At 39.3% G+C, this 26,294-nt stretch overlaps 1 protein-coding gene across 6 annotated transcripts in view; it reads left to right on the forward strand.

Annotated features, from left to right (window-relative positions):
- The window catches only part of CLCN3 (Cl-/H+ antiporter 3), an 80,030-nt gene that overhangs the window by 41,445 nt on the left and 12,291 nt on the right, over positions 1-26,294 (forward strand). For 4 of the 6 annotated variants that reach the window (XM_084856429.1, XM_084856433.1, XM_084856434.1 and 1 more), the window contains 8 exons: positions 9,548-9,708; positions 10,991-11,090; positions 13,725-13,912; positions 14,626-14,748; positions 17,522-17,728; positions 18,715-18,795; positions 19,900-20,445; positions 25,350-25,536. In XM_084856429.1, coding sequence (XP_084712555.1) covers positions 9,548-9,708; positions 10,991-11,090; positions 13,725-13,912; positions 14,626-14,748; positions 17,522-17,728; positions 18,715-18,795; positions 19,900-20,445; positions 25,350-25,536 — 1,593 coding nt within the window. The remainder of the gene's footprint in view (positions 1-9,547; positions 9,709-10,990; positions 11,091-13,724; positions 13,913-14,625; positions 14,749-17,521; positions 17,729-18,714; positions 18,796-19,899; positions 20,446-25,349; positions 25,537-26,294) is intronic. The other 2 variants (XM_084856432.1, XM_084856435.1) reach the window with 1 other exon arrangement.

The following is a 26,294-nucleotide window of genomic DNA, read 5'->3' on the forward strand; positions in this document are numbered from 1 at the left end:
GCTCTAGTGATTCTCCATATGTACCTATTTTCTTCCTTGATCCTATTTTTGGCCCAGCTTTAAAAACTGGATTCTGAACTAAAGTTTAGGAAAGCCCCTCACCACAAATTCACTGTGGTCAGGAAGGTTAAAATGTAATGGCTGATGTTCACTTCTATGGGGAAAACTTCCAATTTTAAATCATTCACAACATTCATCTGCAGTTATTGCGATTAACATGTGAATGTCAACATTGACCACAATTTGAACATTCACTGTAACATTCTTTATATTGTGAATACATCGGATACACTCTTGGTACCTCAAGATACTGGTTATATTTAGATGTCATGGTAAACAACAGGTTATTGTAATGGGAATGAGCCTAAGTGAGCCTCAAGCTCACATGCTCTCTCCTCCTCCTCCAATGCGGCTGTGAGGAGAAGATTGGAAGCTTTCATTTCCATTTTTATTATCTGCAGTTTAGCATTACATCTGGATCCTAAACTGTGGTTAATCTTAACTGTGTTTTTTGAAAAAAGACAGTTTCATAAGCCCATGTTTTGAAGTTGGCTTGTTTGAAACATACCATAGCTTAGGTAAAACCACAAGTTGCAGCTAATCAAAATCAGGCAAAAGTGTCTGATCTCCTCCTTGCAGCTGCACTGGAAGATGGGGAGAGCGTGGAAGCCCAAGGCTTACCTAGACTTGTTCCCATCACAGTAAACCATGATTTGCTATGACGTCCATGCACAGTCACTTCCAAAATAACATGAGAATTATAATATGTCTGTTGGTCTTAGAAAGACTACTTGCACTGGTACAATTGCACTGCACTCCTACTCTTCAGCTCCTGGTTTCACTTTTGTGGCAAGACCTGTTTTGTCACCATTCAACATGCCTTCTCTTCCTAAGAAATGCCTTTGGCCAGATTGTATCCATATCCCTTCGAAACTCCATCCCTGGTTGATGTAGCAAGTCCTAGGAGATGGAGCTGCGGCCAAACTAAAAGTTCAGTGGAAATCTCACCAGGGTGCTAAAATCAAGAATTAGAAAGTACTGGTTTTAATTCAGTATGTTTGAAAACATTTCTGTAGACTAGCTCTTCAACCATGAGCTGCTAGCGTTCTGAAGGTGTTGAACTGTTATCTCTACTCATGTTTTGAAACATGTTACTTGAAACATGTTAGCTAAGAGATTTGCAATGTGACCTACTTTCATAGTCTAGCCATGACCCAAGGACACTTTCACAGCACTCCTCCAGCCATTTGCTATGCTAAATTGTTAAAGGCATGGTTGTGGAGGTGAGGTAATTATTTGTGTAGGAGAGATTTAAAGAAACAAAACCTGGAGGAAATGTTATTTATAGAAGTTGATACTACAACATTTTTTAAAAACAAATTGTGAAATAAAGCACTGTATTTTCTGTTTGTTTTGCTTCTTGTGTATACAGTAAAAGAAATCTGCGTGTAATTTGCTACATAGAATTGTGGAAATTGTTGATGTCCATTTGACCATGTTGTAACAGTTTTGCCTTTTGGTTATAAAACAGCTGCAAACTTGAGCAGAATTTTTGAATGGGCAATTTGCTAAATTACTCACATTTCTACATCTCATGGTTGCCGAAAATGTGTTGAAAATGTGGGTACAGTGTATGTGGAGCTTCAGAAACCCAGAGGAGAGGGCAAAAAAGAGTTGAGCTTTAAAAACTGATTATTTTGAAAGAGCCTCATGATTTTTAGTGGCTTTATTCATTTTTTAGTATTTGCAATTTGGCGACGTCAAGGCTTTTAGTCATTCTAATTGTTTGATAAGCAACAATCAGGATTTGCCTGCTAATACAGCAATATCCTTTCTGTATGATACATGTTACCCCATATCCCAGCAGAGAGGATACTTAACTCCGAGTGCACATATTACATGAGAGACAAGTCCATCTATCTATCTTTATTTATTCAATTCTATTTATTTATTGAATTTATAACCCGCCTATATATAAATACTCTAGGTGGTGTACAAGTTAAAAACAATTTAACGAAAAATCCAACAATAAAAACAACACAGCATAAAAACAGTCTATACTGTAACAGTCAACAAAGAGGAATGAGGGTTATAAAAAGGGAAGGCCCGTCAGAATAATAGAGTCTTTAATTTCTACTTAAGAACCTTCAAAGGAGTCAGCAGGTCATTCCACAGCTGAGGGGTGGCAAAGGAAAAAGTCCTCTTGCATGTGTAGCTCAGAGTAATGTATATGTGTGGCGGGATAGTGGTGGTGCCTTTGCCTGGACCAAGTTTCATGTAGTATTTTGAGACTCTGGAACACATGTCCAAAGAACCTCTTTTTAGGATATACATTTTAAAAAGACCACTTGCTGTTACAAGGTCATACTTCTGCAATATGCAGCATAATCAGAATGATGAGATTTCTTAGTCTATGTGACTAGTTTCCTGAAAAGCTGCACACTTATTTTACTTGTTAAATCAGTTTTTTATTGTGAGTTTCAACAAAACAAACAAACAAAAACGTAACAAAACCAAAAAAGTGAAAATATAACAACATACTCTAAAGTCCTCAGTTTTAAATATTATAACGTTCTAGGGAGGAAAAAAATAGATTACACAAACTTCAGTGAAAGCAAACCAGATATCTAAATATAAGTCCATTCACAAGTGCTGCCTATATTCCACTCTTTCAAATGTTGCTAGTGTTGTTAAGTGTTCAATCCTTTGCATTATAGGTGGTGAGCTTTTATCCTTCTAGTATTGTAGTATCAGGCTTTTAGCAGCCAGTAGGGTGCAAAAAATCCATTTACGTTCCAAAAAGCTGGTAAATAGTTTAAGAGAACATGTAAATATTAAAGAGCTTTCCAATACAAAGTTTATCCATATGATAACTTCTTCCCCAAAGGAGGTAACTATTGGGCATTTCCAAAACATATGAATAAAAGAAGCATTAACTGCATTACACCTCCAACAATTAGCTGAGTTTGAAAAACCTTGGAGAATTTTACATCCTGCTGACAGAGAGTATACTTTTATTTCACCCGTTCACCATAATTGCTTTAGATTAGATTAGTTTTTGTTCTCTACATCTTTGGTATGTCAAATAAAAGACTGCAAAACTGACACATTGGTAGTGTCAGATCATGCCCTAATACGTTTGGAACTGCAATTTTTGGACACTTCTAAGGCCCTCGGTCTTTGGCACCTTAACGTTTCTTTTCTTAATGATGACAGGTTAAAAACTCAGATGTTAGCTGAATGGACAGAGTATTTTAATACTAATGAGGATACGGCGGGTTCTTGCACCATTGTGGGAGAAGCCAGTAAAGCTTTTATAAGGGGCCGAATTATTGCTTATGCTTCTTACCAAAAATGTTTTTTAAAAAACTCAATGGATGTTTTTAAATAAGAAGTTGAAACTCTTATAACTCAGTTTGCCATTTCCCCTACTGCACAGCCTTATCAAGAGCTGCAGAATGCTAAGCATGAGTTGAATAATATTATTTCACAGCAGGTGGGATTTGCTCTTGTTTAGGACAAGTATGGTGAACATCCTAGTAAGATCCTTGCACATTGTCTTAAACAGCATCAACATAAAAATGTAATTTCAGCCATTAAAGATGAAAGTGACAAAGTATATACTTCTCCTATAGATATAAACTCACAATTTAAAATTTTTTATTCTGATCTTTACAGCACTGGTAGCAAGATACCAGAGCAAGATATGGAAGCTCTTTTTCGCGTATTAATCTTCCATGCTTAGAATCTTCACAACAACAGCTTCTTTTGGCCCCTTTGTGTTTGGAGGAAATTATGAATGGAATTATGAATATTTACACTGGGAGATCACCTGGTCTGAATGGATTCCCAATTGAGTGGTATAAAACATTCTCCAGCTTTTTAGCTTCAAAGCCGTACTGGCTCTGTAACCATATTTTTGAGGTGGGCTCCCTTTCTTCATTGTTAAATGATGCTTATATGACTATGATTCCTAAGCCTGGCAAGGATAATACCTATTGTGCTAACTATTGCCCTATATCATTAATTAATGTAGATATCAAAATATTAAGAGCAATTTTGGCCAATAGACTGCAACAAGTTATTGCCATGTTAGTTAGACCGGACCGGGTGAGATTTCTTAAAATTAAACAGAGGGCAGATAATCTTAGATTAGTCGTCGATCTAGTCGCTTTAAACTCTGAAAGAACCAACCAGGTGGCCATCATTTCCTTGGATGCAGAAAGGGCCTTTGACAAAATTCATTGGAAATGTATTTTTACCACACTAATTTCATTTTTCCTGTAGAAATGGGTTAAAAATTTTATACTCGGCTCCAAAAATGAGAATAATGACTGTTTATTTTTGCCTTTGTCTTTTTTCTTTTTTACTTGGGAGAGGCGTTAGACAAGGTTGTCCATTTTCTCCATTGATATTCAACTTATGTTTGGAACCCCTGGTGTGTGCTGTTAGACAAAATAGTAATATTCATGGAATTGTGCATTGTGGCTTAGAATTTAAAATTAGCCTTTATGCTGATGATCTTTTGCTGTTTATTTCGAAACTCTAGTCGTCGGTTCCAGCTTTGATGAAATTGAGTAATAGTTTTGGAGATTTGTCTGACTATTCAATTAATTGGTCAAAGTCAGATATAATGCTGATTGGAGATAAGGTATACTCTAGTGTATTAGCCAATTGGCAATTTCAACAGTGCCCAGAGTTTATTACTTATTTGGGAATAATTATCCTTAGAGATATATCTCAAATGATTACGTTAACTTTAAATAAGTTGATTAACGATATTTCACAAGATATAGATAGATGGGCATCTTTAAAGTTGAATTTATGGGCTAAGTGTCAGGGTGGAAACTGAGCCAATAGAGCCCTAGAACAGTTCTGATTCTGAGGAGAAACAGCAATCCATGGGAGAGGAGCTTGCTTATCTCTCACAAGCACAGCAGCTGGCAGAGATTCCTCCTGCCAGCATTCCTGGGATAGATAGTGACCCTGGCAGTGAGATAGCGCTGGAGGGGGGCTTGCTGGATGCTCGGCGCAGACGCAGGGAGCGACGACAGATGGAGGCGTACCGCTTGTTTGGCGCTCAAACAATGGTCGTGTCCTGAGGACCCAAGTGAAAGAGGGAGGATCTCTCCCTAGCCCATACGTTCAGGGTCTTCCCGTGGTTCTCCTTCAAACAGGGACCAACTGCCTTATCTGGAGCTTAGGCTACTCTGCTATCTTTCCCCAGTGCTGTTCCTTGCTTTGTCGCTAGTGATTAGTATCTGAAAGAGTCATAAAGTAATAAGGGAATAAAGTCTTGGAAAGAATCCTCGTCATCTGTGTCCTGAGTTGGCTATTGGTGGGGACTGCAAGAGGCAGCTAGGGCGCTCCTGACACTAAGATTAATACACTTAAGATGAATACTATACCTTGAATTGTTTATGTTATACGTAGGATCCCCTTACTTATACCTGGCAGATATTTCCAAAAACTTAATGCTTTATTTGGTAAATTATTTGGGGGTTCTTTTCCACCAAGAATATCTTTGAAAAGTATTAAAGAAGGTGGGTTTGGCTTTCTAGATCTTGCTATATATCATTGGGCTTATTTGCTGACCTGTACTAAATTTTGGTCTTTTCCACTCAGATTTGATTTTCCACCTTGGTCAGTTTTCGAATCTTACTGTCTGGAGACTCTCTCCAAATGGATGGCATTAGGTTCTCGACATGTTAAGGCGGATAGAACTCCTCCCACAATCTTGGCAGTTAGATGCGTAGCATATAATGTCATGGCAATTACAGTTTGACCCATTTTCCCACGCCAAATTGACTTTATGAGGAAATCCAGATCTAAGAATAGGAAAGAAAATGTTTTTGTGGTGGACCTGGACAGGTAAAATGATCTCTACGCTGGATCAATTATGGGGTGTTGATGATGAGTTTTTGTTATTTTCAACTTTGCGAAATAAATTTGGTTTGCCTGCTACAGCTGAATGGCAGTATTTGCAACTGAAGCATTTGTTAGTATCTAGATTCAGTCCTGCTGCTTTTCCTGCCTCGGAGTCTCCTTTGCTATTGGAAACACTTATTGAAGCTGACCAGGTATATCGACCCATGATTCATGTTTATAAATTCTTATTATCAGTGAATAAATATGATACACGGGGTCTACAGCAGGAATGGAACAGGGAATTGGAATGTCCTGTTTTGTCTAATCAATGGATCGCTGTTTTGGCATCTTTATCTGATATCTCTATGGACCTCCAGTTATGCCTTATGCAGTAAACACTTTTGTTTCGGGTCTGTTGGATGCCACATCGCCTCTTTAACAAAGGTTTGTCAAACTCCACACACTTATTTTATTTATTTAAAACATTTATATGCTGCCTGTCCTATACTTCAGATGGCTTAAAATAACTTTCTTTCTTTCTTTCTTTCTTTCTTAATTGTGGGTCAGATATAGGCAATTGGTGGCCTGTGGACTAAACCCTTCCTGAAGATGGTCACCTCTTGGCCCACTTGCCTTGTAAAAGGAGCCTTTTAGTCTTATCCAACTCACAGTGGGTTGAAGGAAGGAAGGAAGGAAAGGTGCCAGACACATGAACCTGCAGCAGGATATAACCAATCTCTGAAATGGACGTTCAGATGCCAAGTTTTAGGCATCCCCCAATCTATTTTGGATCAGATGCCAGACTTTCCAGAGTTTGACAGATTTGTAATGGATGCCACAGATACTGCCATGTTTGCAGGAAGCCCCCTCCCCACTACGTACACACACCTTGTGCAAGTTGCCTGCGGAATGGTGTGGATAAAAAAATATGTAGCGGTGTCTAGGGATTCTTGGGAACAATATTTCCCTTTATTGCCATCATACGTGGATTAGGAAATATGCTCCATGTGCTTGAGGCTTCGGCCCTTATTGTGTGATCTTGGATTTTCCCTGCCACCTCCCTCACCCCAATGCATTGTGGGGTTGTGCAATATATTGAGTTCAGATTAGTTTTCCAGACAACCAGTGAGTGTCTAGGAAGTAGATCCACTTCTGTTTATTTCCTGCCTACCGTATCCAGCCGTACATTTTCCTGCAATGTACCTCTGCCTCCCAAGACATATAGTGCCTTTGTTCTGGATGTTCAGCATCAACCAGCTATTGTACACTGGTGCCAATACGGTGGGAGGGGGGAGCGGGAGAGAAGATGTAGTGTCTCATCCATGGATTGGTCCAGCAACCAGTCTGGTTGCTGAACCCTGAACTGTGGTAATTCTGTTAATGCAAAGATTGTCTCATGGTATAGATTCATGCTGTAAAATCTTACCGTAGTAGAAATAAATACAGTGAACACAGACTTATAAATGAAATCAGATGTTTCCCTCTGTACTCTGTGCTATTGTTACCAGAACCCTTGCCCTAGGCTCTGCCCTGCCCCATGTCCCCAGGAGACAGAAAGGGAGTGAGAATGAACAGTGTCCAGAAGAGCTTGTGCTGTGTTTCCACAGCACTAATAGCAGCTACTTTCTTCTTTTTTTTAAAGCCTGGGAAGAAGAGAGAGGAAGTGCATCCAGCTAGTTTTGCGATATTTGTCTAGTTTCGCAATATTTTGAACACAGCAGAGCTTCATGGATTTGCATTCTGTTTCTCCTGCCAAAGAAGCTCAGCCAGGAACTGGGTGTGTGCCTGGATTGATGGAGGTAGATATTCATTACAGATGACCTGATAAATGGGTATTTTCTAACCTGAATGAGCACTTGCACCAGAAAACTTTGAAGTATACAAACTGAAGGTTAAATCAGACAAGACAGAAGTACTCCTGGTTAGTCAAAAGAGAATAGGGATTCAACTTGTGCTGGATGGGGTTACACTCCCTCTGAAGATTCAGGTTTGCAGTTTGGCTGTACTCCTAGTTTCAGTCCTGAACCTGGATGCCCAGGTTTCAGAGTGGCCAGGAGTGTGTTTGCAGAGCTGAGGCTAGTTGGCCAACTGCAGCCATTACTAGAGATACCTGATTTGGGTGCTGCCACACATGCCTTTGTCTCATCCCATTTGCACTACTGTAACACTATGTGGGGCTACCTTTGAAAAGGTGTTTAGAAACTTCTGCTGTTCCACAATGCTGTGGCGAGACTGTTAACCAGGGCTGGCTTCACTGGCTACCAGTCTGTTTCCAGGAACAATTCAAAGTTCTTGTTATGACTTACAAAGCAAGCCCTAAATAACTTGGGATATGGCTACCTGAAAGTCAGCCTTCTCCCTTTTGAGCCTGCCCAGGTTTTAAGTTCTTCAGGGGAGGCCCTTCTCTTGGTCCCGCCACTGTGAGAGGCATACTTGATGAGGATGCGAGAAAAGGCCTTCTCGGTGGCCACTTCTAGGTTCTGGAACTCCCTGCTGAGGGAGACTAGGGTGAATACCTCTCTGATGTCCTTCTGCTGGAAGGCAAAAATATTTTTGTTCAGGCAGGCATTTGGCATGTAAGCTGGTCTGTTGCTGAAGCAGGTTTTAATCAGCTGGATGCTCTTTCTTTCTTTCTTTCTTTCTTTCTTTCTTTCTTTCTTTTAAATAGATCTGTTTTCATGTTACATCTTAATTAAAATTTTGTTTTTAATCTGTATTTTATTAGTGTTAGCTTCTGGAGCACTATTTTTGGTGGAAGGGCCAGATATAAATTAAATACATATTTGTCTTTGCAGTTGCAGATAATATAGACTGCCTTGTAGGCCCCTTCCAACCCTACTATTCTATGATTCTATGATTCTAGACTGTTAGCTAGTACAGGTATATATATTAAAATGCGGTGTACTTCCAGATGGGATGCACGCACTTTCCTTCTTTCCTAGACTAAATTTCTCTTTGGGCTTGAGGGGATGTGTGTGTTATTCTTTTTGCCTGCATTGTTATCAAATATGGGGAAATGCAGGAGGCATATGGAGTACAGTGTGCACAGTAGTAGCTGTTTAGAAACCCATATGCTCTTGTGGCAAAAATGACGCTTCATGTACTGTAGGTATGGAAAAAATTTTTTACTAACTGGAGGGCTTAGGCCTAGTGTAAGCCTTGGATTGGGCATTGAAAGGCATCTGTTTGTCCTCCTTACAATGAAGTTTGACTACATCAGCAGGCAAAATCTTGATGCCCCAAAGCATTATAAAGTGAGCTGAAATATAATCATAGGATGCTTTCTCTGTAACTCCTCAGATTTTTCTTTCCCTTGGTCTCTTATTTGAAAATACCAACTTGGTTAATAACATGGGAGAAAAGTGACAAGATTAAGGACATGCCCCCAAACAAATCAGTTTGCCCATTTATGTCTGATAGTTTGCTTATTGTTGCTAATATTACATACCTGATTACAAGAATTTGATATGCTGTTGAGATGACCAAATGCTAGAGGTAACCATTCAGTTATGCACAAGCCCATTGGATCCAAACAGGATTTGTCCAAAGAGACCGTTTCTAATAAATCAAGCCTGATAAGCAATCTGCAGTGTCATTATGTTTAGAATATTAGCAGGCAGTTATATAGAGAATTATTTTCTGCTATAGAACTTAATAATTTTTCATTCTCTTTCCACAGCAGGAACTCATTATACAATGACAAATGGAGGAAGTATTAACAGTACAACACACTTATTGGACCTCTTGGATGAACCCATTCCTGGGGTTGGAACGTACGATGACTTCCACACCATTGATTGGGTGCGAGAGAAGTGCAAAGACAGAGAGAGACACAGAAGGGTAATTAAAGATACTGCTTTTTATTATTCTTGTACATATATCATTTGAGGTTAATATAAATTAGGGTGATTCAAAGACAAGAAAGATCAGTGCCCAAATGTTCATATAGTTCATAGTTGGATGAAAATACTTTATTTCTCATGTAGAATATATGAAGAGCCATGCTGGATCAGACCAGGTCCAGCATTCTGTTCACACAGTGGCCAAACAGCTGCCCATGGGAAACCCACATGAATGCAACAGCACCCTCCTGCCCATGTTCCCCAGCAACTGGTGTACATAGGCATACTGCCTCTGATACTGGAGGTAGCATATAGCCACCAGAACTAGTAGCCATTGATAGCCTTATCCTCTATCAGGGATGCTCTGACTTGGATTCCTGCATTGAGCAGGGGGTTGGACTCGATGGCCTTGTAGGCCCCTTCCAACCCTACTATTCTATGATTCTATGATTCTGTGAATTTGTCCAATCGCCTGTTAAGGCCATCCAAATTGGTGGCCATCACTACCACTTGTGGAAGTGAATTTCATAGTTTTAATATGTGCTGTGTGAAGAAGCACTTCCTTTTATCCATCCTGAATCTCCCACCAATCAGCTTCATGGGATGACCCCAGGTTCTAGTATTATGAGAGAGGAAGAAAAATGTCTCCTGATCCACATTCTCCATGCCATGCATAATTTTGTACTCCACTATCAGTCTCCCTTACTCGCTTTATTTTTAAGCTAAACAGTCCCAGTCGTTGTAACCTTTCCTCATAGGGGAGTTGCTCCAGCCCCTTGATCATTTTAGTTGTCCTTTTCTACACTTTTTCCAGCTCTAACATGGCATAAAGCAATACAGTGTTCATTCACACTTGAATTATTCAGGTTTCAGAAATGTCTTGCCTGAGAATTTGTAAATGGGCTCCACTTAGGTCCCACTTACAGGTTGCCGGGAATCTACTGTTGCATTCTTCTCAGCATGAGAAGTAGGAGCTCTTGCAACCCTTGGAAGCAAGCTATAGTGGTGATGGGAAGGACAGGAAAGGTGAATTCCTTCCTATGAGATTTAGCCTCACAGCAAGAGGGTGGAGAGGAAGTCCAGTAGGAGAAAAAGGGTTTAACTTCTCCACCATCTGACAACTTGTGTAAGTCACTGAGTAAGAAGGTGGCAAGTTTCAGGATCCTACCTCCTATAGTTCAGAGAGGAGCCGTAGTTGAGCTGGAGAAATCAAACCTTTCATATAATTTATTAATAAAAGGAAGATTTGTAATGTTCAGGGTAATATTTTGTTTCTACAGATCAATAGCAAGAAGAAAGAATCTTCCTGGGAGATGACAAAGAGTTTGTGTGATGCATGGTCGGGATGGCTAGTCGTAACACTAACTGGATTGGCATCAGGTAGGGACAACTTGGAGGAACCCATCCACTTTGCACAGTACTCTTGCTGAAATTTATGATATTGACAGATTTATTCAAAGCCTTTTAAGGTTTTTTGCAGTATAGTCCTGTATATTTTACTCAGAAATCCTATTGAGTTCAGAGGGATATACTGCCAGGTAACTGGTATAGAATTGCAGCCTTAAGCTTTGGTCGCTATACTGTTGGCAATCCACAGTACATGGGTAAGTTCAGTGGAAAAGTGCCTGTGAGGAACAGATAAAGATGGAGACTTCTCTCTCTATTTCTTTGTTGATCGGCATAATAAGTCATGCAGCAGCAGCCGTACATATAAAGACCTTAGGCTTCCCCTCCCTGAATTCAAACCATTTGTGTGTTTCTGCTAACTTCTTCCAGATAAGTAATTTTATCCTGCATATAGTGTTCTTTTTATTATTTTTGCTAGGTTTTCATGGATTTCCTGCGTGCAGCATCAATGTTAGAATATTGTTAAACATTAAACATTTGCGTTGTTCTTTTGTTTTACTGCCAAGTAAAATATTAACTTACGTGCAATAAAGGATATAAATGTTCTTCTACATACGGAACAAGTCCAGCCGGTTGTAAAGTTCCATTTTATTTTAGAAGCTGAAGGAATGAGTAAAGAATGTGGTATTTATTAGCTGCTTGAGAATTAACTTTAGACTATGGTTCAGCTCAGACGTAACGTTCGTAGTCCAACAAAACATGGTTTGTTGGAGCGTGAACAAGCAATGAGGTCAAGCACTCTCTCCTCCCACTTCCCTCCTCCTCTCATGCCTTGAGCTTTGGAGGAGACATCTTGGTTTGTTAAGTGCCCCTTCCAAACCAGAGCTGCAAAGCAGGGTTTGATCTCAGTGACTCAGATCTTCAGTTTGAGTGTGTAGGTGCTACAGTATGCAGCTCTACAGGTGGTGTGTGTGGAGCGGTCCCTAACATTAAACAGGAGGCAGCAACTCCTGTTTGTACTGGGCATATGTTTTCATCAGATCTCACTTTGCTGGAGTGCTCTTTTTCCTATATCTACATAGTCTTTTATACAAAGTAGCTCCTGAAAAATATGAGTATCTATGTTTGTCTGAGAGAGAGACAGTATTGTCTCAGATCTGACACATAATTTTTCTCGGATTCCATTGAGAGGCTTTCCAATTTTTGCTGGGTTTGATTGATATCCTAAGCCTTGACTTGACTCCTGTTCTAATTTAAGAAGAAGAAATGTGATTAATGTCTAGCACCCTAGAGTTTGTTAAGCTTTTAAAAGGTTCACTTCTACTCTACGACTCCTCCAAATGTTCTTGTGTTTTGTATTTTATTTTCCAGTTTCATGGGGCTGAATTAGCATTTATTAAAATGCTGATTAGTGTGATACTAGAAGCAAGTCATGTGGGACAGCCCTCCAACCACCACAGATGTACCCCAAAGTCCTGTCTAAAATCACTGATTAAATCATTGATTTAAATTGCCACCCTGATAAATCCACCCTGATAATGGAGAGGGAAGGCCCGAATTCCGTCCCCCCACTCTACCACACTGGAGACTACTGTTGTCAGAACTGATGGTGCTAAACACCTGTTTGGTGGCTAGATGTGTCGCTCCTTATCCAGTGTTGGGAACTGTATGTGCAGCCCTGGTTACAGGATGCAGTGATCCTGCACCAGAAACCATTCATTTAGCATCCTTTTGCATGTGAAATTTCTGATCCAGTAGGGGGATACATGCAAATCATCTTCTGAGAATCAGTGTATCTGCCAGTAATATAGACTTAATAATGAAAAGCACAGTTAAGTGTGGTGTCCCAAGTCGCTATTACTGTTGGTTGCTTTCTTTACTCATTAATGACATGAGCTCTGTACTGTTCGAGCTGCAAGTCTATGGATCTTGACAACAGTAATGTTTACGATCTAGCATGGCAAAATTGTAACATATGAACTAGTACTTAAAGATTACAAATGGATACAGAGAAAAGGTCCGTCTCTTTGGTATAGAGGATCCAAGCCATTTATTTGTGTTCATATTTGAGGTCAAAGACTTGCTCATTGCATACATCAGAATCTTTTCCTCCAAGTTGTAAATAATTGTATGGTAGTAACTTATTACTGAAGTTACTATGATTTTTTAAATGGAACTTGTTCTAATTCAAAAATACTAACGTGAAACAATATGATTGTATAATTTTATTCAGTTTATTTTCTACTGGTTACTGTTTTAAAAGTGTGTTCTACTATTAATATTACAGCTGAGAAACACAAGGCACTCCTTATTCTTAACTTTTATAAATATTTCAGGTTTTTTTAAAATGAGAATATTATTAAATCAAAATTGTAAAGCAGTGCATTGGAAACAAGTTTATAAATTAATACAAAATCCACACTTGGGCAATGTCAACCAAATTATACTAAATTAATGGTACTGTTTATGTTACTTTGCAATTTCTGTAAAAGTGCTTAGATTCAGAATAACAATAATGTTTTATCAAATCAAATCCTTTTGAAGAGAATCAATCTTAACCATGCCTAAATTCTCAGTGTGTTATTTTTTTATTCTGTGTGAACTGATGGTGATTTTTGTATATACATGGTATCTGAAAGTGCTAAGTCACCTCTATTTATACAATAGGTGCATTGGCTGGCTTGATAGATATTGCTGCAGACTGGATGACTGATTTAAAGGAAGGTATTTGCCTCAGTGCTCTGTGGTTCAACCATGAACAGTGTTGCTGGGCATCAAACGAGACAACATTTGAAGAGCGAGACAAATGTCCACTATGGAAAACATGGGCAGAACTAATAATTGGTCAAGCAGAAGTAAGTATAGATTTTAAACTGAAGTCTGTGCTTAACTGCCTTAACACTGTCTGTGAAATAGGGATGATATGTTATCCGAACATTGAAGTTGTAATGCATTGTAATGTAACATGCAGTGAAGGCTTAAGGGATGTTCCATGCAAAATCACAATTTGGTTTATTCCAGCCATTCATTTTGTTGAAATTTTGCAGTCAATGTACATGTTGAAATGAATCTACAACCAAAATATTATTACTTTTCTGTAACTGGAACCAGGGCCTCACCCCTCAAAAAAATTATCCAAAATAGACTGTGCATAGTTCTTTGGCTTATAAAGTAAGGCTCAGCAATCCAGTTCTATTCTCTACTAGAGAAGACCTAGAATTCTACTTCCTTTCCATTACAACAAAATGAGGCTGTGTAAGATCACAGTCTGCAGCTAACAGTTGCCCTTCTGGTTGTTTGGGTGGGCATGTGTTCGTAACCAGCACAGTAGTAGTTGTGGTTTTGCACTTGGGGAAATACTTATGCCCAGTTCTGTGAACGGCATACTGGTCCATAGGATGTAGTAGTAGTAGTGTATTATAGCCAGTGACCACTCCCATCTTGCTTGTTGCAGTAGCTTAACTTAAAAAGAAAAGGCCTATTGTCAAAATACTAATCTGATTTCCAGTGAAATACCTTGGTGGTTGCTAATCAAAATTTGTTAACAGTACTATTTGTTTTCTTTTAGGGCCCGGGCTCCTATATAATGAACTACATAATGTATATTTTCTGGGCCTTGAGCTTTGCTTTCCTAGCAGTTTCTCTGGTGAAGGTGTTTGCACCTTATGCTTGCGGCTCTGGGATTCCAGAGGTAGGGTTTGCATTATGATTTTCCTTAAACATGGCTAAGAAAAGTTCATAAAGAGGAATGTTGTAGTATATAACTTACTATATGGCATTATTTTATAAACAACAGCATATACAATAAAGCTGTGGAACTTGGTGAGAGAATCCAGGGTGTTCCAAAGAATGCAGTTTCGGCTATAATTCAGACTTTCATGATGTAGTCCTGTGGGATTGCAACCTGTTAGATGGAAGCCTCTGAGCTTGAAGACTTCTGACAATCCTATGCCTCCCTCAGGGTAGGAAGATGATGGAGGTGATTTCACCTCCTGTTCCTCTAAAAATAAAAACTCAGTTACATGGACTCCTGAGCCCATCTAACTTACTTACCAGTGGTGGGCAGGAAAATGCAACAGAGAGGCCACAGGATATTTTGGAACCCAGCCTCTCCTCTCCATGCCCATCATCTCACCCACTTTTTGCCCTCTCCAAAACTATCTGGGTTTCCTTTTTTGTGACCTCAGAAGCAGACATCACAGTTCTTTCTATGGTGGCTGTGAGGGGTGGGGGGAGGGGTGAGATCAATGCCCCTCCCAAAGTCATAGGAGTGTCTATGGCAGGGGTCCCCAACCTTTTTGGACCTGTGGGCATATTTGGGAATTTGAGAAATTGCTTTGGGCACCACCACAAAATGCTTAATCACTGGGTTGTCACTTTGGCATCTCCCTGTCACATCTATGGATCTTAGGCTACATCTTATTCAGCAACAACATTTGTTTCATGTTTATCAGACACCGCAACGTCTCTTTAATGAGGGGTTGTCTAATTCAGCTAACTGTTGGCAGCTAATGCTTCTTTTAAACATATGTGTTGGCACTGTCCAGTAGTTGTTTGTTTTGGAAGGGTGTGGGGAGGTTATTACACAGGTAAATGTACTAAAACAGTCTTTAATATTCACTGATGCACATGGGCTCTTTACCTGCTTCATGGAAATTAACAAATGGTCAGCATAAATGGATTCTCTGTGCCCTTTTGACAGCTGAAAGACTGATATTACAACATTGGAAGGATAAACACTCACCTCCTATAATGCAATGGATTGAGGATTTTATCACGCTTTCAGTATTTGAACGGGTGGCATGTAGATGCCACCTTCAAATGGATACTTATTTGGTTATTTGGTCCACTTTTGTTGAAGCCTATGTATAATTGCTAAGAAGTTGTATAATTTCATACAAATCTATGTATGTGTATTAAAAAAACCAGGAAAAAAATAGATAATAACTTAAAAATTGTGGGTGCCTGTGGGCACCATGTTGGGGATCCCTTTGTGGGTGCCATTGGAGGTGGTTGTGGTCACCATGTTGGGGACCCCTGGTCTATGACCTCAAGAATTGCTCTGACATATCCTATGGAATTGTTCTCTAAATAAAATGCTCTCTAAGGGCGCAATCCTACGCAGATAGGTGGCTGCCTCTGAACTCGGAGGTGACCACCTATCCAGTGCAGGGCAGGAGAAACACAGAGGGGATTGTTCCCTCCCTGCTTCTCCTACCCTGCATTTGTGGCTGGACAGCCAATTGTGGCTGTCTGGCTGCGGGAGGGCAGAGCGGGGGAGGAGGCTGCTGTATGACACATTGGATATGTTGTACAGGCATTTCTGCCCAGAATGCCCTCTGGGATAGCCCCATTTCTGCCGCTTTGCACTCCTCTTGCAAGTGCGGAGCATGGGGCTGTTCCGCACTGCCTCCAAAGCAGCACAGAAGTGTGGGGAGGTCGGTTCCTGGACAACCAGATATCTTATGGCCGTCTAGCCGCTGTCTAGTGGGTCATAGGATTGCTCCCTCCATGAAATAATTTTAATTCAAGTGTGTTAATTTTTTTAAATCATGTAGCTATTCACAGATTAGATGCCTTTGTTTTTATAATTGGTGTATTACCCAGGTAGAGTTCAGTAAGGTTAATGTAAGATTATTATCCATGTTTTGGTGTTATATGGTGGTGAGAGCAGTAGATGGGTGGGAGTGTCATACGATCCAGAACTTTTGGAAGAAAATGGCAGAAACTATTTATGACAGTTCATTTTTTGCCTGTTACACATAAAACTTATATTAGATTATATAGCAGGTATAGTACACAGAAAGCGCCAAGAGATTATTAATACCTTAAGCATCATAGCACAACTTGCAATAGAAAAAAAATAAAAGAATAATCTAGGACTAGATATAGAAGAGTGGTTAAAGAGTTCTTAGGGCAGTATCCAACTGTGTCATTCTACTAACACAAATGACACTGAGCTAGATATAGAACTGTGTTTCAAACTATGCACAAGAGAAGAATTCAACTGAAGTTACATTTGTGCAAACACATTGGCATGAGCATAATGCACAACCTCTGGTGCAATGGGAAGATTCAACAAAGCTCTGCTAGTTTGAGTTTGTAGAATCACACAATTCACTACTAACCTTGGAATGCACTTTATTTGATCAAACATACCCATTTAATAATATTAAATTACAGATTATATTGAAAATTCGAATTGATCTGTAATGCATTAGAATAACCATTATAAGAATATTAATTTAAAAGCATAATGGAATATTAGCATTCTGAATAATTATCCATGTATTTCATATATGTTGGTATGTAATTCTGCATGATGTTTTAGAAGACTGAAATATGATTGAGAATTTACACATTTTGTGCTATTAATTTAAATACTGAAACATATTTTCTGAAATTTCATCTTTTTCTTGAAAAGCCTAAATGATTTTTTAATATATATTTCTTCTCTGTCCTAGATCAAAACTATATTGAGTGGCTTCATCATTAGAGGATACTTGGGCAAGTGGACCTGGTTGATAAAAACAATCACATTAGTCTTGGCTGTAGCCTCAGGTTTGAGTTTAGGAAAAGAGGGTCCCCTTGTACATGTTGCCTGTTGCTGTGGAAATTTCTTTTCCTACCTCTTTCCAAAGTATAGCACAAATGAAGCCAAAAAAAGGGAGGTGCGTCCTTCTTAAAATTATAAATGATATGCATTTATAATAATGTAGTGTTTTGAAATGCAGTAGTACATTTTTATCTTAAAAATATGTTTGTATTACTCCAATTAAAGTCAATTTCTAAACAGTGTAGAAAATAGCCACTGCCTTAATAGAATAAGATAATAAGCCATATTCCATTTTAAAATAGTTCAGGTTCATGTCTGTAATGTATTGGCAATATGAACCAAGGGCACAATGTTATGCGGGAGGGTCCCAGTGCAAGGGGAACCCTCATTTATATGCTTCAGTGCTGACACTGCTCTTCTGGTTTTGAGGAAAATCCATATGTGGCTCAGTTATATGGCACAAGGAGCTTTCATAGGTGCAAAGAGGATTCAGCATCCTAAGGGTTGTACATGTGGCCCTGGACATTTAGCACTGCTGGAATAAACTTCCTCTGGAAAAAGTGTGCAGCAAGGGGTGTTAAATAGTTTTACTGGGGCCCAGTTGGGCCAGCTGTGCCACATTTCCTTGGCACAGGAGCGTGCACATATATTGTAACTCTAATGAGTGCATAAAATTAGCTTCTCAGATTCCATTGTGTCAGTCTTCCCTTCATTGAAAACATACTGTTGGAAAACACGTGTTATTCTCCCATTTGGCCAGATAAGAGTCTTTCCTTTTCTCTCTCTGTTCTTATATATCCTTCTATTGCAAACTGCTGTGTCTTTAATACTTTGATTATATCCTTCTGAAGTATATGCTTAGCCTTGGAAGGACTTGCTCAGCTGTGACTATTATGCTGCCTTAGAAAAAGTAACAGTCTTCCATTCTAAGGAAAAATCATTTAATCCCAGTAGGCCATGAAGGATGAGTTTAGCTGATTACTCAGCTTTGCTGCTGTGGGGTTTATATTTGCCAGTCTTTGTCGATAAGACTTATCAATGAGTTATTTTGATTTAAAATTCTGTTTCAAATAACCTAAAGCAATGTAATCCTTTTTACAGGTATTATCAGCTGCTTCAGCAGCCGGAGTATCAGTAGCCTTTGGCGCTCCAATTGGTGGAGTCCTTTTCAGCCTAGAAGAAGTATGTATAAGCAGTGCTGAAAATACATGTATTTCATTTTTATTGCGCTGTTACATGGCTGCTTGAATTCTGTCTCTTAGATACATTGCAGGTCTAAGATTAGCACAGTTTCACTCCATGTGTACTCACTCACCACTCATTATATCTGGTGGTAAATTACTTGTCATTTAAGTTTATAAATGACTTATACTTATACTATAAGTTTATAGTATGAACCTTTGCAAGTGGGTTGGCAGTAAATTACTAACCAACCAAAAATAATGCAAACTTGCCTGCCTAAACATAGCATTCTTAATTGTTTGTAGCACATTGAGAGAATTAAAGAAGAATTCTTCCAGTAACCCTACAACAGCCCATGGATTATGGGTTGGTTGTTTCCCCCTCCAACAAGCCATGCTGCCCAGCATGGTTCAAACAGTATGACAAGACATGCCCGGGCAGTGATTATGGAAATCGCGCCTGGCCCTTGCCATGATTTAAATAAGCCACCATGGAGCCATTGCTGGCCTTTCTGTATATTCTTGGGCCACTGGTTCTAGATAACTTCTGTTTTATTATTTTTAAAAAGTTTTTATTGAACTTTTAATGAATACGTAGTTATCGAATCTTATTGTAACGGCGTTGTATGGGTTTTATCTTGTATGCTGCCTTGAGAGAGTTTCAGCCTTAAAGGTGGCCAAAAAACAATTTGAAATAAGTAAACTGTTTCAGGCCGACAACCTCAGCCTGTGTCTGTCATATTATTTATTGTTTTATACTTTTTAAATTGATTTTATCTGTACACCGCCCTGAGATAGTAATGATATAGGGTGGGATAGAAATGTTTTAAATAAATTTTTAAAAATTGAATTGAAAAAATTGGCACAGAATATATTAAAATGTTGCTCTCGTTTAAAATCTTTTAATGTACATAATTTTCCTGTTCATGCTTAAAGTGATAGCTAGGATATTACAGCTTAGCACTTTCAAAAAGTGTATTAGTATTCAGCAATAGCTACTGATATTGACAATATAAATATTTACTTATATATTGTAAGCTCGGTGTAATGAGAGCAAATGTGCACAGTTAAACCATTTGTATTATTCTCTTTTTGTCTCTTGTAGGTCAGTTATTATTTTCCACTGAAAACTTTGTGGAGATCATTTTTTGCTGCTTTGGTGGCTGCATTTGTTTTGAGATCAATCAATCCTTTTGGCAACAGTCGCCTAGTTCTTTTCTATGTTGAATACCATACCCCGTGGTACCTGTTTGAACTGTTACCATTCATTCTTCTAGGGGTGTTTGGTGGGCTGTGGGGAGCATTTTTCATCCGTGCAAACATTGCTTGGTGCCGCCGACGCAAATCAACAAAATTTGGAAAGTATCCCATTCTGGAGGTCATCATTGTAGCAGCAATAACCGCTATCATTGCGTTTCCAAATCCGTACACCAGAGTCAACACCAGTGAGCTTATTAAAGAACTCTTCACAGATTGTGGCCCTTTGGAATCTTCCTCCCTTTGCGATTACAGAAATGACATGAATGTCAGTAAAATAGTAGATGATATCCCTGACCGTCCAGCAGGCACTGGAGTTTATTCAGCCATATGGCAGCTGTGTTTAGCCCTTATATTTAAGATTATAATGACAGTCTTCACCTTTGGTATCAAGGTAAGATGCAATAAACAATGCTTCTCTGGTTGGTGCTTTTCTCCCTCTCCATTTCCGTCTATCTCTTAAAATTTCTCTCTCTCCGCAATCCTATATACACGTACATTAGAGTAAGTCCCGTTGAACCCAACAGCACTTACTTCTGAGTAGACATGTATCAGATTACACTTTCAATATAGGTAGATGGAAAGATAGATGTTATTTTTGAAAGAGTGTAATGCAAATAAACCTTCTGTAGAGACTGGATTTTTATTTCTCTGTAGGGTTGAAGAAACTGTCTTAAGCTTTCACATTAACATTACTTGTTCACCAGCTATTTTATAATGTATTGCATATGGATTAGACCTGATAGACAGAGTGCCTGAGGAACTATGGACGGAGGTCCGTAACATTGTTCAGGAGGCAGCAACGAAATCCATCCCAAAGAAAAAGAAATGCAAGAAAGCCAAGTGGCTGTCTGATGAGGCTTTACAAGTAGCTGAGGAAAGAAGGGAAGCGAAAAGCAAGGGAGAAAGGGGAAGATATACCCAACTGAATGCAGAGTTCCAGAGAATAGCAAGGAGAGACAAGAAGGCCTTCTTAAATGAACAATGCAAAGAAATCGAGGAAAACAACAGAATGGGAAAGACTAGAGATCTCTTCAAGAAAATTGGAGATCTCAAGGGAACGTTTTGTGCAAAGACGGGCATGATAAAGGACAAAGAAGGCAGGGACCTAACAGAAGCAGATGAGATTAAGAAGAGGTGGCAAGAATACACAGAAGAACTATACAGGAAAGATCTGAATGTCCCTGATAGCCATGATAGTGCGGTCACTGAACTTGAGCCGGACATCCTAGAGAGTGAAGTCAAGTGGGCCTTAGGAAGCATTAGTAACAACAAAGCTAGCGGAGATGACAGTATTCCAGCCGAGCTATTTAAAATCCTAAAAGATGATGCTGTTAAAGTGCTGCATTCAATATGCCAACAAATCTGGAACACTCAACAGTGGCCACAAGACTGGAAAAGGTCAGTTTACATTCCAATTCCAAAGAAGGGCAACGCCAAAGAGTGTTCAAACTACCGCACAATTGCGCTCATTTCACATGCCAGCAAGGTGATGCTCAAAATCCTACAAGCTAGGCTTCAGCAGTATGCGAACCGAGAACTACCGGAAGTACAAGCTGGGTTTCGAAGAGGCAGAGGAACTAGAGATCAAATCGCCAACATTCGCTGCATCATGGAGAAAGCAAGAGAATTCCAGAAAAACGTCTATTTCTGCTTCATTGACTACACTAAAGCCTTTGATTGTGTGGATCGCAACAAACTGTGGCAAATTCTTAAAGTGATGGGAGTACCAGACCACCTTACCTGTCTCCTGAGAAACCTGTACGAGGGTCAAGAAGCAACAGTAAGAACCAGACATGGAACAACCGATTGGTTCAAAATTGGGAAAGGAGTACGACAAGGCTGCATATTGTCACCCTGCTTATTTAACTTATATGCAGAGTACATCATGAGAAATGCCGGGTTGGATGAATCAGAGGTCGGAATTAAGATTGCTGGGAGAATTATCAACAACCTCCGATATGCAGACGACACCACCCTAATGGCAGAAAGCGAAGAGGATCTCAAGAGCCTCTTGTTGAGGGTGAAAGAGGAGAGTGCAAAAGCTGGTTTGAAACTCAACATTAAAAAAACGAAGATCATGGCATCTGGCCCCATCACTTCCTGGCATATAGAAGGGGAAGAAATGGAAGCAGTGACAGATTTTACTTTCTTGGGCTCCAAGATCACCGCAGACGGTGACTGTAGCCATGAAATTAAAAGACGCTTGCTCCTTGGGAGGAAAGCTATGGCCAACCTAGACAGCATAGTAAGAAGCAGAGATATCACCTTGCCGACAAAGGTCCGTCTAATCAAAGCTATGGTTTTCCCAGTAGTAATGTATGGCTGTGAGAGCTGGACTATAAGGAAGGCTGAGCACCGAAGAATTGATGCTTTCGAACTGTGGTGCTGGAGAAGACTCTTACGAGTCCCCTGGACTGCAAGGAGGTCAAATCAGTCCATCCTAAAGGAAATCAACCCTGAGTGCTCATTGGAAGAACAGATACTGAAGCTGAAGCTGCAATATTTTGGCCACCTAATGCGAAGAGAAAACTCCCTGGAAAAGACCCTGATGCTGGGAAAGACTGAAGGCAAAAGGAGAAGGGGACGGCAGAGGATGAGATGGCTAGATAGCATCACGGATGCAATGAATATGAACTTGAGCACGCTCCGGGAGAGAGCGCAGGACAGGAAGGCCTGGCGTGCTATGGTCCATGGGGTCACGAAGAGTCGGACACGACTGAACGACTGAACAACAACAACAACAACAAAGTAGGCATAACATGTAAATCATTATAAATGTCAAATAGTATTCCATTAGGAATACAAACACTATGAGTTTTTAAAAGTTTTGAAAATAGAGACTCCAAGTAACAAGAACAAACACAGCTGTGCAAATCATGTAGAATGGGAAGGTCTGTTTTCAGAAAATTAGATCTTTATTGCTTTGAAATATTGAACTCTAGCACTAGTTGGTGTGGGAGGTCAGATTATGCCTCACTTCCATTAGTAAAATGTTTAATAAGATGTTTCTAAAGCGGTATATTCCAGATTTCTGAAGGCCTGGGTGATGAGCATGGCCAAATGCCTTAAAGTCAAAAGACAATATTCTGCAGGAAGCCAGTACCGATTTCAGTCTTAGGTTATTTCTGGGGTGGTCAGATAAAAAAAGGGGACAGGGCTCCTTGTACCTTTAATAACTGTATAGATGAGGGAATTTCAGCAGCTGTAGCTGCATGACAAGTTACACCTACTGAAATTCCCTCTTCCACATGATTATTAAAGACACAGGAGCTCTGTCCTCTTTTTTGTCTGGCCACACAAATTGTTTCATCTTGAATGAAACCAATTGAATGTTGGCTTCTGCGAATTTGAACAAGTACACAGTGTAGACTTGATGTAATGTTAGATATGACTTTAAGAATATTTCAGATGCAGACTTTTTGGCCTTTGAAACAATTAGTTATTCAGTAGAAAAGATTGCTTCCAGGCTGTAGCAGCCTGTGTGGGAAAGCCTGCTGTAATTAGCGTGCAGGCTGTTACACTGCAGTAACAAGAGGAATGCACGCGGGTGGAATTCACATACTGGAGCACCGACTGCCACTGTGGGACATGGTGGGGAGAGAATATGTGTAAATACAAGGGAGCTGTGTTGCACCTTATAGGCCCCTTCCAACCCTACTATTTTATGACCTGTGCAGAGACTTTGTGTGCCGTTGTTGACAAGAACCAATGGTCTTGCTGGCTTTGACTCTGCTCCCCGGAAATAGTAATCCAAATGGGCCCTTCCTGTTGTGGCTGCACTTGGCATTGCTATGTATCCCGCTATGAACCTGGGGACGTCTTTCACACTTTTTCAGTTAACTTCCCATCCGTAGAAAGGGGACAAGAGGCAGCAGAATACAAAGTTTGGGAGTAAGGATAACCCCAAATTTAGAAAATCCTCTCCCTTTTAAATGTAATTTATGTAGAATACATCATGGGAAGAACTCCATTGATATTTTGACTCTGGAAACAGCTGCAAATATCCTGGGCTAGGTGTGTATATATGATTAAAATAAATGTGCTGCCACGATTACTTTTCCTATTTTTGAATATTCCATTACAGGTTAATACATTGCTTATTACTACATGCAAAAATTATTACTATATTTCTTGTTGGCAGAGAAAAAAGGTAGAGTAACTGCCAGGGTACTGTATCAACCATATAATTTAAGGGGTATTGCATTCCCCTGTAATAGGTGGTATTATATAGCATCCATGTTGACATTATTAAGATCATGGTTCACACTGGATAAGGAGACAAAGATAGAGCAGCATAAATTAACAGCCTACAAGAAAGATCCTCTTATGATTAGAGAAAACCCCTGCACTAGAAATCTGTTTAAAATATGGCAAATGTTTAAAAGTAAACTAGGTCCTGTTTTTTTGTTATTATTTATTTAATTGAGATCAGAAAATTGCTCAGGAGTGTTTAGATGGTACTTAATGCCAGCTAAACTAAATAATAGCTGTAACCAAGCTGTGGATAAATGCTGGAGGTGTGGCTTCGAGAGAGCAGACATTCTGCATATCTTTTGGACTTTCCCAATGATTATAAAGTTTTGGTCCTCAGTGCTGAACGGGGATCAGTGAAATTTTGGGATATACATTCCCTAAGGGCCCATTAATAGTTCTTTTTGGATATCTTGAGGGCATAGTTGCTTGTTAAAGATATTGAAATGGTGATTCACTTTTAGCAGCGGCCGATATGGCAATTAGTTCTAGTTAGAAGAAGGTTAACCCAAATTCAGTTAATGATGGGTATCCTAAGGTCTGGGATATGGCTGCTATGGTTAAACTGACTAATATGGTAAAAGTTAAAGAAGGAAGATTAATAGAGGAACAATTTATAGAAAAGTGGAGTCTTTTTATTATATATTGGAATGAAAAAGCTTAGGAATCTTTAAAACCCTTTACTTTTCTGGGGATGATTTAATTTCAGGTTTGGTATAAAAATTGATGTGTTTACATTCTTAAGGCTGCTTTTAATTTGTGATTATCTTTGATGTTAACATTTGATCATTGTGAGCAGTATTTGGTGTTATTACATATTGGGTATTATTATATCACTATGTATTATATAAGTAACAATAATAATTTAAAAATCACTTAAACGAATAAACGATTGGTAGTTAAAATAAAAGAAAAATAGAATACCAGGTTTCTGGGGGCTCCTGGTTCTGGAATCTTTCATACAACCATATGTTCCATGGACATTTTGCAAGGTTTCCTTTATAAGGAATCTTCACAATCTCCTTTGTTTTGTCTTTCGCTTAGGTTCCATCTGGCTTGTTCATACCTAGTATGGCCATTGGAGCAATAGCTGGGAGAATAGTGGGAATTGCTGTGGAGCAGCTTGCTTATTATCACCATGATTGGTTTATCTTCAAGGAGTGGTGTGAAGTTGGAGCAGACTGTATAACACCAGGCCTCTATGCCATGGTTGGTGCTGCTGCATGCTTAGGTAACTAAATCATAACACAGCAAATAAAAGGAATTAGTCGCTCCTTAGGTTGCTTAAATAGGTAAGTGTGTGAAAGGAGAAAACAGAACAAATGAACATGCCCAGTATTTAAACATGTTGTTATTTTGAACAGTTTGTCCATGAGAAAATTAGGAGGGTTAGAAGAAGGCATACTAATTACAGTATTTCAGAGGTATAGTAATCAGAACCACAGTGGCTATCATTCTATAAAACCATCTTGTATGCATACATTGGTGCTTCTTACTGTTTTTTAACCAACTCCCATCCCAGGATTTAGAATCTGATTTAAATGAGGCATGGCAGAGCTTTAGATGTTTAAAGCTGAATCTGAATTGGGTGTTGTGTTGATTGGCATTTTTACACACACACACACACACACACACACACACACACACTAATACTCCTTACCCCATACTCCAGCTCTACCTTTGGTATATAATGTAACTATAGATCTAGCCAGTCCCTGCATTGGGAGTTCCAGTGCAGTCCTATGCATGTCTACTCAGAAGTAAGTACTATTGAACTCAGTGGGACTTACTTCCTCGTAAGTGTGTATAGGATTGCAGCCTAAAAAGTCTGGTATATGATTTTGGGCTTAAATTATTGTATATCGTAAAACCAATCAGCCATCCTTTTCCCATGAAGATAACGAAGCATTCTGTTTTTCATGAGGCATTCCAGTACCTTTCATTGTTATTTTTGTTCAGTATTAAACCTTTTCTGTTCTTGCTGCTGCT

The sequence above is a fragment of the Heloderma suspectum genome, chromosome 5, assembly GCF_057233095.1.
Source record: "Heloderma suspectum isolate Gila_16-S chromosome 5, 16-S_ref, whole genome shotgun sequence".
Lineage (NCBI taxonomy): Eukaryota > Metazoa > Chordata > Lepidosauria > Squamata > Helodermatidae > Heloderma > Heloderma suspectum.